Source organism: Marmota flaviventris, chromosome 1, assembly GCF_047511675.1.
Source record: "Marmota flaviventris isolate mMarFla1 chromosome 1, mMarFla1.hap1, whole genome shotgun sequence".
Taxonomy (NCBI): Eukaryota; Metazoa; Chordata; class Mammalia; order Rodentia; family Sciuridae; genus Marmota; species Marmota flaviventris.
The window spans coordinates 206,752,601-206,764,898 of NC_092498.1; the positions used below are offsets into that span (position 1 = coordinate 206,752,601).

General features: G+C 49.9%; 1 protein-coding gene across 7 annotated transcripts in view; it reads left to right on the forward strand.

Moving 5' to 3' along the window:
• The first annotated feature begins 2,965 nt into the window (after positions 1-2,965).
• Positions 2,966-12,298, forward strand: part of Eps15l1 (epidermal growth factor receptor pathway substrate 15 like 1) — a 97,432-nt gene continuing 88,099 nt past the window's right edge. For all 7 annotated transcript variants that reach the window (XM_027932622.2, XM_027932623.2, XM_027932626.2 and 4 more), the window contains exon 1: positions 2,966-3,035. In XM_027932622.2, the coding sequence (XP_027788423.1) occupies positions 3,003-3,035 (33 nt within the window). In that variant the 5' untranslated portion in view covers positions 2,966-3,002. The remainder of the gene's footprint in view (positions 3,036-12,298) is intronic.

The window sequence follows — 12,298 nt, forward strand, 5'->3', positions numbered from 1 at the left end:
ATCACTGAGGCTGTTTCCAGTGTAGACGATGTTGGAGAGCTTCTGTTGCTACTGACTTCTAGACTCAACCACCAGGGATAGAAGCCTGCATGGACCTTGTTCCCTCCTGACTCCCATGTGGAGGTTCCTACCGCGCTCTAGCAGCAGGCGGTTAGATGGCAGAAGGGAAGATGCCATTTGTTTCAGGTGCCAGCACCCTAGGTGGTAGTGACAGTAGCAATGACTTTAGTAACAATGGCAGAAGCAGCAGTGGTTGGTGTGAGGTTCACCACACTTGGGGGGCACTGTGATTTGGGTTTTGGGGAACACCTTTCCCCCTTTTGATATTGCAGCCCTAGAGGGGCCGTCAGCCTCCCACAGTTACTAATCTTTAGGTGACCTTTACTGTTCCAGTTAGATATGAAGGGTTCCCCGAAGACTCACATGTTGAAGGCACGGTTCCCTGTCCGGCAGTGCTTAGAGGTAGGGATTTGGGGAAGTGATAGGATCACGAGGGCTTTGTACTCATCAGTGGATTTCATATTTGATGGTATTATTGGTATATGGTGGAAACTGTAGGCAGAGGGGCCTCGTTGAAGGAAATAGATCATTAGGGGACATGCCTTAGAAGGATATATCTTGTCCCTGGTCCCTTCCTCCCTCTCATTCTCTCTGCAACCTGGCTACCATGAGGTAAGCAGCTTTGTTCCACCATACCCTTCTGCCATGATATACTCCCTGACCATGGGCCCAGAAACAATGGAGCCAGTCCAATGACCATGGACTGAAACCTCGGAAATTGTGAACCAAAGTACATCTTTCTTTCTTGAAGTTGTTTTCTCATGTATTTTGTCACAGTGATAAAAAGCTGACTCAACCCTTTACTTCTTCTTTTAAAAAAAATATATATATATGTATATATACACATACATACATACATATTTAGTTGTAGTTGGACACAACACCTTTGTTTTGTTTATTTGTTTTTTACGTGGTGCTGAGGATTGAACCCAGCGCCCCATGCTTGTTGGCGAGTGCTCTACCGCTGATCCCCAGCCCCAGCCCTCAACCCTTTACTTCTGCTTACTCCCAGCGCTCTTACACTCATTCCCCTGTACTTGATTTCCTCTGTTTGAAATACCTTGAATGGATTCACTTTTCCTTACGAAACATGGACAGTATAATTGCATTCAAGTCAGTTAAACACCTCATCACTCCTACCTGGGCTGCTTTCACATCTTATGATTTATTCTCTTCCATCCAGGCCTCTCCCCTATCCAGAGTTCACCATGCTAGAACACAAATCTGATCATGCTCAAATCCCTGTGGTGGCTTCCAGTTGCTTTTCAAAAGGGGTGTCCCTTAGGACCATGCATGATCCAAATTGTTCTTAAGCCCCTGTCTTACTCTCTGAGCTCCAGGTTTATAGTCTCACAGGCTCCTTGGTGCCTCAGCTCCTTCTCCCTGTGATGCCCCTCAGCCTCCTCTCACATATGTACATACACCTTCAAGTCATACCTTTGGTCTACTCTGTAGTACCTGCCACTGTCTATAGTGATCTCTTTCCTTGCTCAATTATTCCATGAATGCTAGTTTCCATCCTGTAGGCCAGTGGTTCTCAAAAGGGGGTCCTGGGACTGAAGAATCAGTATCCTTAGGGATTTGTTAGAAATGCCAAAATGTCAGGTCCCACCCATGTCTACAAATTGAATCAGAACCCTGGTCTGTGCTTAATAATCCCCCTGGGTGGTTCTGATGTAGCTCCAAGGTAAGAAACCTGTGCTAGACAGTTGACTAAGGAGTGTGTCTACCTGGTACACCATTGGCCTGCATCGAGGTAGAGTGCTCAGCAAGTGTATGACAGGTGAATGGTTGGTGAACGAATCAGAGTACCAGTGTTCATCTGAATGGCACAAGACATACTGAGTTATTGGAGATGTTGAAACAGCAACTTGTGAGACACCAGAAAAGAGGAGATGGATCACAGGCTTCAGTCTTGCCTGCTGAGACCTGATGCCCAGTCAGACTACTCTGCCACCATTGTGTGAAGCCTGGTAAAGGGAGGTTCATTTTCCCTGGAGAAACCTTATGCTGCTTTGGTCGCCTGCCTGGCCAGGCCTGCCTTCCTCACTGTCTCTCTGGAATTGACCCAGAAGGAGTGCGGCATATAGCCAAAGAAAGAGGAAACATTTGAATAAACAAATATGCCTCCAATAACCATCCCCCCGCAGCATCAGGTGCTTGCTGCTCATTGTGGGACAGTGTGAGGCATAATAATGAGATAACAATGTCAACAACACATATTACCTTGCTGTTTTTTCAAAATGGGAGACTAGGGGTGCAGAGAGGCTAGTTAAATGACTTGCCAAGGTCACACAGCAAGAAAGTGGCCGCCGAGGAATAATTGTAGGTAACGGGGCTACTGCAGAGAAGAGGTTAAGCCTGTTCCAGGGTTTAGTGGAAACCCTATGGGAAAGACCCACATTAGAAAACACACACACACACACACACTGTTACTCTAGGTTCTAGAAACAGGTCTCCTTGTGGGGAGGTGAGGGTCAGAGCTCTTTTGGGTGGGCGTCCACCAGTGCATAGTGCGTTGCCTGGCGCCCTGAGAGAGGAAAGGCAACCCTAGCAGACGGGCATCGGCAAGGAGCTAGAAGCATCACAGAACATGGTACACGGGGGCAGGGACTCCTGCAGTCTTGGGGTCTGGCCAATGCAGGACTCAGGGGCGGATGATAGGGAAGCGCCACAGACACTCAGCTAGGGTCCCAGGGGCAAGCGCCCTTCATAAGCCCCGCCCCAGGTCAGCGCCGCCCCGCCCCCTCCAGCCTGCGAAGAACGCGCGGCCCCGCCCTCTGTCCCGCCTTCAAGGCCCACCTGCTCATGCGCGTTCTTGCCTTCGGCACTGCCCTTGCCCTGGTTCAGCTGCGCGCGCACCGCCCCTGGCACCGGTGCGCACGCGCGGGCGCGGCCCCGCCTCCGTTCCGCCGGCGCTCGGAGCCCGAGTCCGCGGGAAGATGGCGGCGCCGCTCATCCCCCTCTCCCAGCAGGTATGGGCCAGGCGGGCTGGGGGGCGGCGCCGAGGAGAGGTGCAGACGGCTGGCGCCACTGGAGGGCCGAGGCGCGGGGAGGCCCAGCTGGGCGGTGGTGGCGGAGCCAGTGGCGTCAGCGGCTGGCGCTGAGGGGTCCGCGGCGGGCTGAGGGGCGGGCGGCCCTGAAGGTGACAGGCCGGCCGAACCCGCCCGAGCGACCCTCACGGGCGGCGACGAGGCGGGCCCGCGGCGCATGTCTACTTCTCCCGGGGGTCCGGCCCTACCCGCCGCCGCAGCGCCCAGGCTGGGCGGTACGTGGTGCGCTGGGCTCCCTCTTGGAGAGGTGGGCGAGGGGAGTGAGCATTTCTGCCGGCGCGGCAGCCCCGTGGGCCTTTGTCTCCTGCCGGTACCAGCACCGGAGCGGACACTGTCCCTGCGGGGAGCTGGCGGGGTGGAGGACAGAGCCCCGCAAGAGCGGGGAACCGCCTGCAGGTCGATCTAGACCTGTCTCCTTCACTTGGCAGGTGGTTCCGCCACCCCTGCATGTTGAAAAGAAGGGAGGGACTCCTGTCTCCCGACCCCTCTGTGTTCTCGAATTCGCCGATGCTCTTAGGGGCAGCCTCAGTGCTGTGACAGAGACGTGCAAAAAGCCATGTGCAGGCAGTTTTGCTTTTGGGAAGGACATTCATTCATTTATCTATTCATTCTAAAACTGTGCAGTTGGGTCAGGTCCTGGGCGCACAGCAGTTAACCAGACAAGGTTGCTGCTCTCCTGGAGGTGACACTGATGGACACTGGAAACTACGTGTCTTGCTAATCACCTTTATTTACTAAGTACCTGTTTTGTACCAAACACCATATTATAAACACTTTACTAGAACGACCTAATATAGTGTCACGATTAAGAGTGAGGATGCAGGAGAGATCATCTTATGTATAAGTCTTGGTTCCAGCTCTTATTCCTTCTGAGTGCCCTTGAATGAAGCTTTTAGCATTTCAACACATTAATTGCCTTGTTTGGAAAATGGGGATATAAAATGTATTGTGATAATGTGAAGATTAAACATGTCAAGCACTTAGTGCCAAGCACACCCATAGCGCTCAGTGGTACTCTTTCAGATTTGGACATTTGGGAATAGAGAACACAGCAGGTATGCCAGACCCACTGAGATTGACATGCCTTGTCACCTGATCCAAGAGAGATATGGCTTCTTGTTAAGTCTTGCAAGAACTAGCCAATTTGCAACACTGTCACTAAATTGACAGTGCTTAAGACCAGTGGTTATTAATTAACAAGTTCTTGTAACAGATATGAAAGTGCTTTGTAAACTGTTAAGTATTCTACAGATATTAGTTATTGTTATATTCTGAGACTAGGTCTTATTATATTGGCCAGGCTGGCCTGAAACTCGTGGGTTCAAGCAATCCTCCTGCCTTAGCCTCCCAAGTAGCTGGGACTATAGGCACTTGCCACCAGGCCCAGCCATTAGGTATTATTATTAATAACCAAGTACTAAGTTTAGGGTGTGTATAAGTGGGTGGGGAGTGAAACTCACCTACACTCATTTAATGAGAAATGTCCCTTTTCACAGTGGGTGGTGGAGGTGTTTTTCAAACTTTCCGATTTTGACACTATCCCTCATTTGGACTTCTGTGATGACAACAGCTAAAGTGTATTGAGTGCTTCAGGGTTATATGCATGTTACATGCATCACTTATTTGTAAAATGCCCTGCTCCTCGAGGAGGGGATTCTTATTTTACTACTGAAGCAACTTTAATAGGGTAGTGATTTACTATCGAGAGGTAACAAACGTGAGACAACATGAGTCATGTCATGTGACTCACCTGCTTAGAACCTTTTGGACCAGACTCCTGATTCCTTCTTCCTGGGTGCCTGCTGGTTTCTCCCATCTCGCCTGCTATGCTCTCCCTGGCACCCACACTGCAGCCATACTTGTTGCTTTACGGTTCCTCTTATAGTCCAAGCTCTCTTTGTCCTCAAGGTGTCCCTGCTAGCTGTTCCTTTTTCCTGAAGCACTTTCCCCTGTTTCTCTGTTGGTACTTCCAGTATCCGGCTCCTTTCCCTCTTTTAGGTGGCAACTCAAATGTTATTCTTCCCAGAGGTCTTTGCCAGTCACTTATTATAAGTAGCACCCCACTCAGCCATGTCTCTCCTTTATACCACCCTTTAGCATCTGTCAGTATGCACAAATGTCTGTGTGTCTCTTTGCCATCTGTCTCCCGGTTAGACTGGGTGTCCAGTGAGAGCAAGTACAAGCCACTTGCTCAGCACCCTGGCCTCGTGCCCAGCACCTAGGAAATATCTGCTAAGCCAGAGGTGTGGACTAGCAATTTGTACCCCCAGTGCAGTTTACAAGTGGCTGTTTTCCTCTATGTGTGGGATGGTGCCTGTGGATGGGGACCAAACCCAACTGAGGAGTTGTAAGAAGAGGCTGACAGCCTGAATCCTTTGGCATCTAAGTTCAGGTCACTGACTTCTAAGCTTCTTCCTGTTCCTTTGCCTATATGCTTGTCAGATGAAGATTTTCTCCCTTCAGGTAATATGTCAACACTTCTCTCTGCCTGCTCTTTTTTTAAAATAAAAAAAAAAATTTTAGTTGTAGATGGACACAGTATGTTTGTTTATTTTTATCTGGTGTTGAGGCTCGAACCCAGGGGCTCACATGTGCAAGGCAAGTGCTCCACCACTGAGCTACAGCCGCAGCCCTCTGCTCTTGAGTGAAAACATGCATCAGGTCTTACTGTCGCTGCACGTGTGAGGAAAGGCTCCACTAGGCTCACTTATAGCCAATTTGCGGAGATCACAAGGGCTTACAGACGGGAAGCATGGACATGTTCCAGGATACTTTCTGGTTAAGGGCAGCTGGGGAGTAACCTAGGCAGGATGCTGTTCTGGTTGGATTTCGGTAGCAGAGGGCACTTGGAAAGCAAATGGCCAGTCAGAAGTGAGTGAAGCTGTCAGTCATGGGGTTAGCAGAGTGGGGGAGGAGCATCCCTCCTCCCCAGCACTTATTGCACTTTTCCTCTCCGACCCTGCCTTTTGTCCTCTGTCCACCCTGACATCATCTGGGCCATCTCCTTTCATATGTAATCTTTCCGGAATGTGAATGTTATATTCCTGCCTCTCCAGGAGTACTCCCTCCTTGTTAGTGTCTTAACAATTTCTATTTCTCTTTACTTCCCTGAACAAAAGCTCTCTCTACCTCTCTCAAAAGCATGTTCGACTGCAGCCTATCCTGTGTCATCTCTTTGGACCAGCTACTCTCCAAGGTTACTAGGGACCCCACCCTCTTAAGCCTCAGCAGCCTGTCTTTGGAGCTGGCCTTCCTTGAGTTGGAATTGTTCCTTCTCTGGAGCCGTTGGCCTGCACTCTTCCTCTGCTCTGCCTTCACTTTTCTCTCCCACCCACAGATTTCAGACTCTTCCATCCGCCTGCCCTCCTGTATTTCCTTGCGCTTCCTTCCCTGAGCACCCATGCAAGTACTTCAAACCAACCTCCCCCCAGACCCTTCTGGAGCCCAGCCTCCTGTCTCTTCCTCATCTCTGAAGTCCTGCTGGATTCTGGAATTGGCCACTTCTTGACCACACCCTGAAGTTCACATTGGCAGGGCCTGTTTCTAATTCCTGCTTACTCACTTCATCTATGGGATCTTCTAAAACAATTCGCACCCACTCCCCTGCTCCAGAAATCTTCTATGGCTCCCATTCTTCTTCCCTCAAAATACATCCAATTTGATGAGCCAAAGTACCGCATTCCCCGACCCCAGCCTGACCTCTCCAGCCCCCGACCTTGCAGGCTTGTTTTCCCGCTACCCTCCTCCGGCTCCACTCCTAAGCTCCTGGCTCTCCCGCCTCACCATCCGTGGCTCTGTGACCTTCTGCGGTGAACTTCCTGCTCCAGAGGCTGCTCTGAGGCTTCCCTGGTGCTGTCCTCCCTTGGCCCCACCCAAACAAGAGTTTTCCTTGTGTGCCTTCAGTGGGTCCTTTTCATGGTCCCCATCCCTAAGAAGTGCATGATCATTGGAGGAAGGCGCTGGGCTCAGTGATGAGGAAAAACTGCCCTATACCCCAAGAAGTTCTAGTTTCCTCTCTCCTCCTTGTCATATGTCCTGTGTCCAGTGGCTTTGGTGCTTTTCTTTGTAGCAGGTACCACTGTTCTAGGAGGTTTTTAAAACCCATTTTACAAGTGAAGAAAGAGACCCACATCTCTGGAGACCCACAGAGATGAAGTAACTTGTTGAAGTCCAGTAGCTGATGGGTGTAGCACTGGGGCTGAACCTGCTGACACCTGCTGCAGAGAACCCCCCCTCCCTCATTCCTGCTGTTCTCCCCAGTTTTCCAGATAGCCTGCTGGCACCCCGCCCACAGCAGCACCCAGCCAGTGTATCTGGTATGAATGCACAGGGGCTCAGGGCGCCTGCTTGACCTCCTAGGCCTTGTTTTCTTTTTCCCCTAAATGACTGCTAGTCTCAATGTCTAACTAGAATGCTAATGGCAATGCAGTATAATTTGATGGGCAGAGAGCAGAGTTTTAGAGTAAAATTTGGTCTTGCCCCTGGAAGATCCAGAATTCTCTGGCTGCCCCTTTTATTAATCTGCATTGGCCTGAATTTTGTTGAGTAGGTAGCTCCCTGCCAAGCAAGAACTTGTGTATTTTGCTTCTGTGCCCCAGTTCTAAATGTTAAAACTACTTTCCTGTGCCCAGATCTTTGCCCCAGTCATCTGCTCTGGGAAGCTGAGTGACTGTCTTTAGACGTGATAGTACCAGAGAACTGAGTGTCCACTGTTTGGTTCCCATACCTCATGCTGGGCCACCTGACTGTGAGGGACAGATACACGATTACTGCACCTTGGTGAGACATACCTCAACAGCACCCTCCCAGGGTGCTCACAGAGCCTCCTCACCTTGGCAAAAGCTGTTACTTTCATGCTGTTTCTCAAAGATGACCCTCCAAGCACCAGTGTCATGTAAAGTCCCTTCAGGATTCTGCTTTTCAGTGTCCAGGTCCCCAGATATTCATCTATTGCTCTCAGATGCTTTCTGTACCCCATCTGCAGATTGGGAATAGTACTCTATTCTTGCTTTATCTGCCTCATGGAAGGGAGCATGATGACCCCACAGGATGATGTATGTCCTTTCAAAGTGCCTTCCATTTATAGCTCCCACTATGCTGTGTTCAGCATCCTCTCATTACTGGGCATTTCCTGAGCAGTAGATGGAGCAGCAAATCTGAAGACATCCCTGTCCTGTGGAGCTGACATCCTGAGGAAGTGACATATGGGGTGTGTCTAATGATGATCCATACTTGAGACAAGTAAAGGAGGGGAGCTTATCTCATACAGAAGGTGTGGGGAGGCCTCACTCTACAGACCTGAAGGACTGAGTAGAAATGGCATCTTGAGGCTGGGTGTGGTCATGCAGGCCTGTCATCCCAGACACTGAGGAGACCAAGGCAGGAGGTTTGCAAGTTCAAGGCTAGGCTCAGCAACTTACAAGACGCTATCTCAAAATTAAATAAAAAGGTCTGGGGCTATGGCTCAGTGATAGAGTGCCTCTGGGTTCAATCCTTAGTGCACAAAAAAAGGAAAAAAAAAAGCATCTTAGATTGCTTTATTAATCATCTTGGTCATGCTGGTCAGTTTTATCTTTGCTATATAAAAGGGTAAACGTGAGGTCAGAGATATCACATTCTTTGCTCAAGGTGGTACCCAGCGACCTCATGCAGACTTGGTTCTCCTGACCCAGGTCCAGGCCTCTTCATTGCACTGTAGTTTCCTGTCTTGGGAAGATTTTGGCACCTAGCAAGCATTACAACAGTGTGACAGCACAGAATCTCATTGTTCCTACGCAATGATCATGCTACCTAATCATTAGAGATGATGTAGTCTGAGTGGAGAGAATGTCACTTTGTATGTCTTTATTTTGTATTTAAACATTAAACTCATTGGAAAATAGAGTGAGAAGTGGAAAGTACTGCTTATTATCTTTTTTTTCCCCCTTTCTCTGTGCTGGGGATGGAACCAGGGTCTCACCCATGCCAGGCAAGTGCTCTACTTTGTGAGCTACACTCCCAGCCCTTTTTATTTTTTAGACAGGGTCTCACTAAGTTGCCAGGCTGGCCTAGAACTTGCCATCCTTCTGCTTTAACCTCCTGAATAGCAGGGATCACAGGCCTGTGTCACCACACCTGCCTGGCTTGCTTATTGTCTTTATGAGGGATCAGAGGTGCTTGGGGATCCTGGGCTGACGTGGAAATGAATTGTTCAGGCCTAGCCTACAAAGAGTGATGGCTCTGCCCAGGTCATAGTGAGGCTCAGGTCATGGGTGGTCAAATTGGAGGAGAAGCAGATGATGACTTGGTTTCATTTAGGTGGAGGAGAGGAGGGGTTGTTTAGATTGACCATGAGGACATGGGGAAGGGAGAGAGGAGTGGCCTTTCACATGGAGGCCAGGCAGACAGGGAAGGAGCCAAGAGGCTGCAATTCTAGATCAGAGGGCCAAAGAATGCACGGGCCTTGGGCAGGAACTGTGGGATCCATTAGTGAGGGTCACTCAGGGATGCAAAGAGGAAGATATTTGGTAAATAGGACACAGTGGTGTGTGCCTGAATTACAAATGGCCCCAAGACAAAGGAGACCAACGGGTGTCTGCTTGCCCAGAGGGTGGCCAATAGCAGAGTGGGGTGGGGAAATTAGACCTGTCCAATGTCCTCTGTACTAGGCCAGTGTGTATTTAAACATTTCATCTCATTGGAAGATAGTGTGAGATTATCCTTGGACAGTGGCCCTAAAGGTAGCATGGCCTTAAGGGTTACACTCCTGCATGGGAGTGGAAGCCATTAGTTTTAACACCCATTTGGACTTTCCCACCATCATAGCCCCAGCTCTTCATATACTCCAAGCTCTGGGATAAGTAGGGTTACAACTGCCCACAGTCAAGTTATACTTCAGGTTTCTGGTGGGATTACAGAATGCATTCACTAATTATTTTCCGTCAGGCTAATGTAAGTCAGCTCTCCTCTCGTTCATACCAGTTGAAAGCAGGGAAATGTGGCACCAGAAAGCCGGGCTGGAGCAGGCCCTGTCCCCATGTCCTGCACCCTCAACCCCCCAGCTCTGCCTATCCCACCTGGCCCTTCCTGGCCCATCTGCTCTGGGCATGCCCTCGTACTTCCTTGCACTTGCTGTGTCTTCTCTGGAATGTTCTTGCCCCCTTCATTCCTGGGTCAGTATCTTCTCTTCTTCAAATCTCAGCTGGGCCATCACTTTCTCAGGGAAACCTTTCCTGACACACTGGCCCAGCTTCTCTGTTATACCAATGGGGATGGACACCCTGTGCTTTCCATATACCTGTTTGGAATTTTTTCTTTGTGGTACTCTTATTAGGTTAATGATCTTTTTCTCCCTTCTGCCTAGCCTAGGTCCCCAAGGGCAGGGGCTGTGCCTGTTTTATTCATCCTTGGGTCCCATGGTGAAACTGACACTCAGGGGCTCAGTACTCATCTGTTAAAAGAATGCCCCAAATGTAAGATATGTAAGATGGGTTCACATTATGGGAGGTAGTAAGGAGGTATGGCAGGTTCTTTAGGAGGGGAGTGACACATTTAAGTCATCTGAATATCCAGAGCAGGTACTGGCTTGGATTCATGCTGTGATGTGGGCACGAACGACAAAGAGCAACCCATCCGAGATGGTTTCAGGAGGAGCAGAGGTGCCGGTGATGGAAGAAATATGTGGGGTGGCTGTTCAGACAGGGGCTCTCTAACTAGTGGGTAGGAAGCAGGCATGCTGTGTGCAGGCCCCCAGGGAGCCAGGATAGCAGCAAGGGACAGATCCTGGTGGGTGGCTGTATCACGTGAGAACAGACCACTGTATTGCAGCAGACTCCAGGCTGACAGCCTGCACTTAGGTGCAGTGGGGAAGCAGCCCAGCTCTGTCGGGCTCTGTTTGCTGAGTTGTGTTGCCAACTTGAAAGAGTCCCAACGCTCCTGAGCTCCCCCGGCCTAGCTGAATTGGAGCTGGGCACAGGTAATTAGGACCCTGCATGACAGAAGCTCTCGAGGGGGTCAGGTGGCAGCTGTGGAGTTGGAGTAAAAGTAGCCAGGTAGGAAGAGGGCGCCTGTACCTTGCTTTTTCTTTTCCCTCCTGTTTCTGCAGATGAGAGGAAGAAGTAGGTGCAGCCTCTCAGACCAGTGCCCTCTTCCTGTCCCGCTTAGAGGCCCAGTCAGAGCCCCTGTGTCCTAACCCTGCAGCCCAGAGCCTCCCATAATGGGGTTGGATAGAGATTTGGGACACAACTCTTATGCAGAAGTAAGGGAAGGTTGTTGGATGCCCATTCCCACCAGTTTGCTACAGTGATGTCATTGTCATTGTCTTAATTTCTGTGCTTGTTTCTGGATGTGGAACAGGAGAGAGGTAAAATGAGCAGTCAGGCCTCATAGGAAGTGGTGGGATTGCACATTCCAAAGTGGCCATTCTCTCCCAGGGGACCTTGCTGTGTGCTCCTAGGAGGGCAAGAGGAGCTCTCCATGTGTTCCCTACTGTGTCGCCAGACACTGACGTGTGGCGCCTGACACGCCGCCACACGCAGCAGGCAGGTGGTAACCACCTGTGGGCTGGAGGCTGGGTGCTCAGGACAGTAGCCAGAAGCCCAGGCTGTCCCTCTGGCTGCCTCTGTAGGTGATCCATGGACAGGACCATTTTGTCTGTCTGGTGAAGAAACAGGAACAGGGCCCAGAGATGCCTGTTTAGGGTTGCTGGCTGGTGATGGGACAGGGTACCGCAAGGGCCAGTCCTGAAGCTTCTGTCTCCTCACTGGAGGTGAAAAAAGGGTACCTTGCTTTTTCTCAGGGTTCTCAGTCTGGGGCTGGGGCTCAGGGGTAGAGCGCTTGCCTAGCACGTGCGAGGCCCTGGGTTCAATCCCCAGTACCATATAAAAAAATAAATAAATAAAGTTATTGTTTACAACTAAAAAATAAACATTAAAAAAAGGAAAGAAAGAAAAGAGGGTTCTCTCACAGGAACAAGCATGCTTCCGTGACACTATGCCAGTCCATAAATGATTAGCTTTTCTTCACTTTTTGCTTTTTTTTTTTTTTTTCTTTCTTTCTTTAATTTTTGGTGGGGGGATGTCATCCAGGGCCTCACTCATGCTAGGCAAGTGCTGTACTACCGAGCTCCGTGCCCAATCCAAGATCATTTTCTTTTTCCAGTGGGAAATGTGATCTTAAAAAGCACATCCTCTTTAGACTAAGAAAAG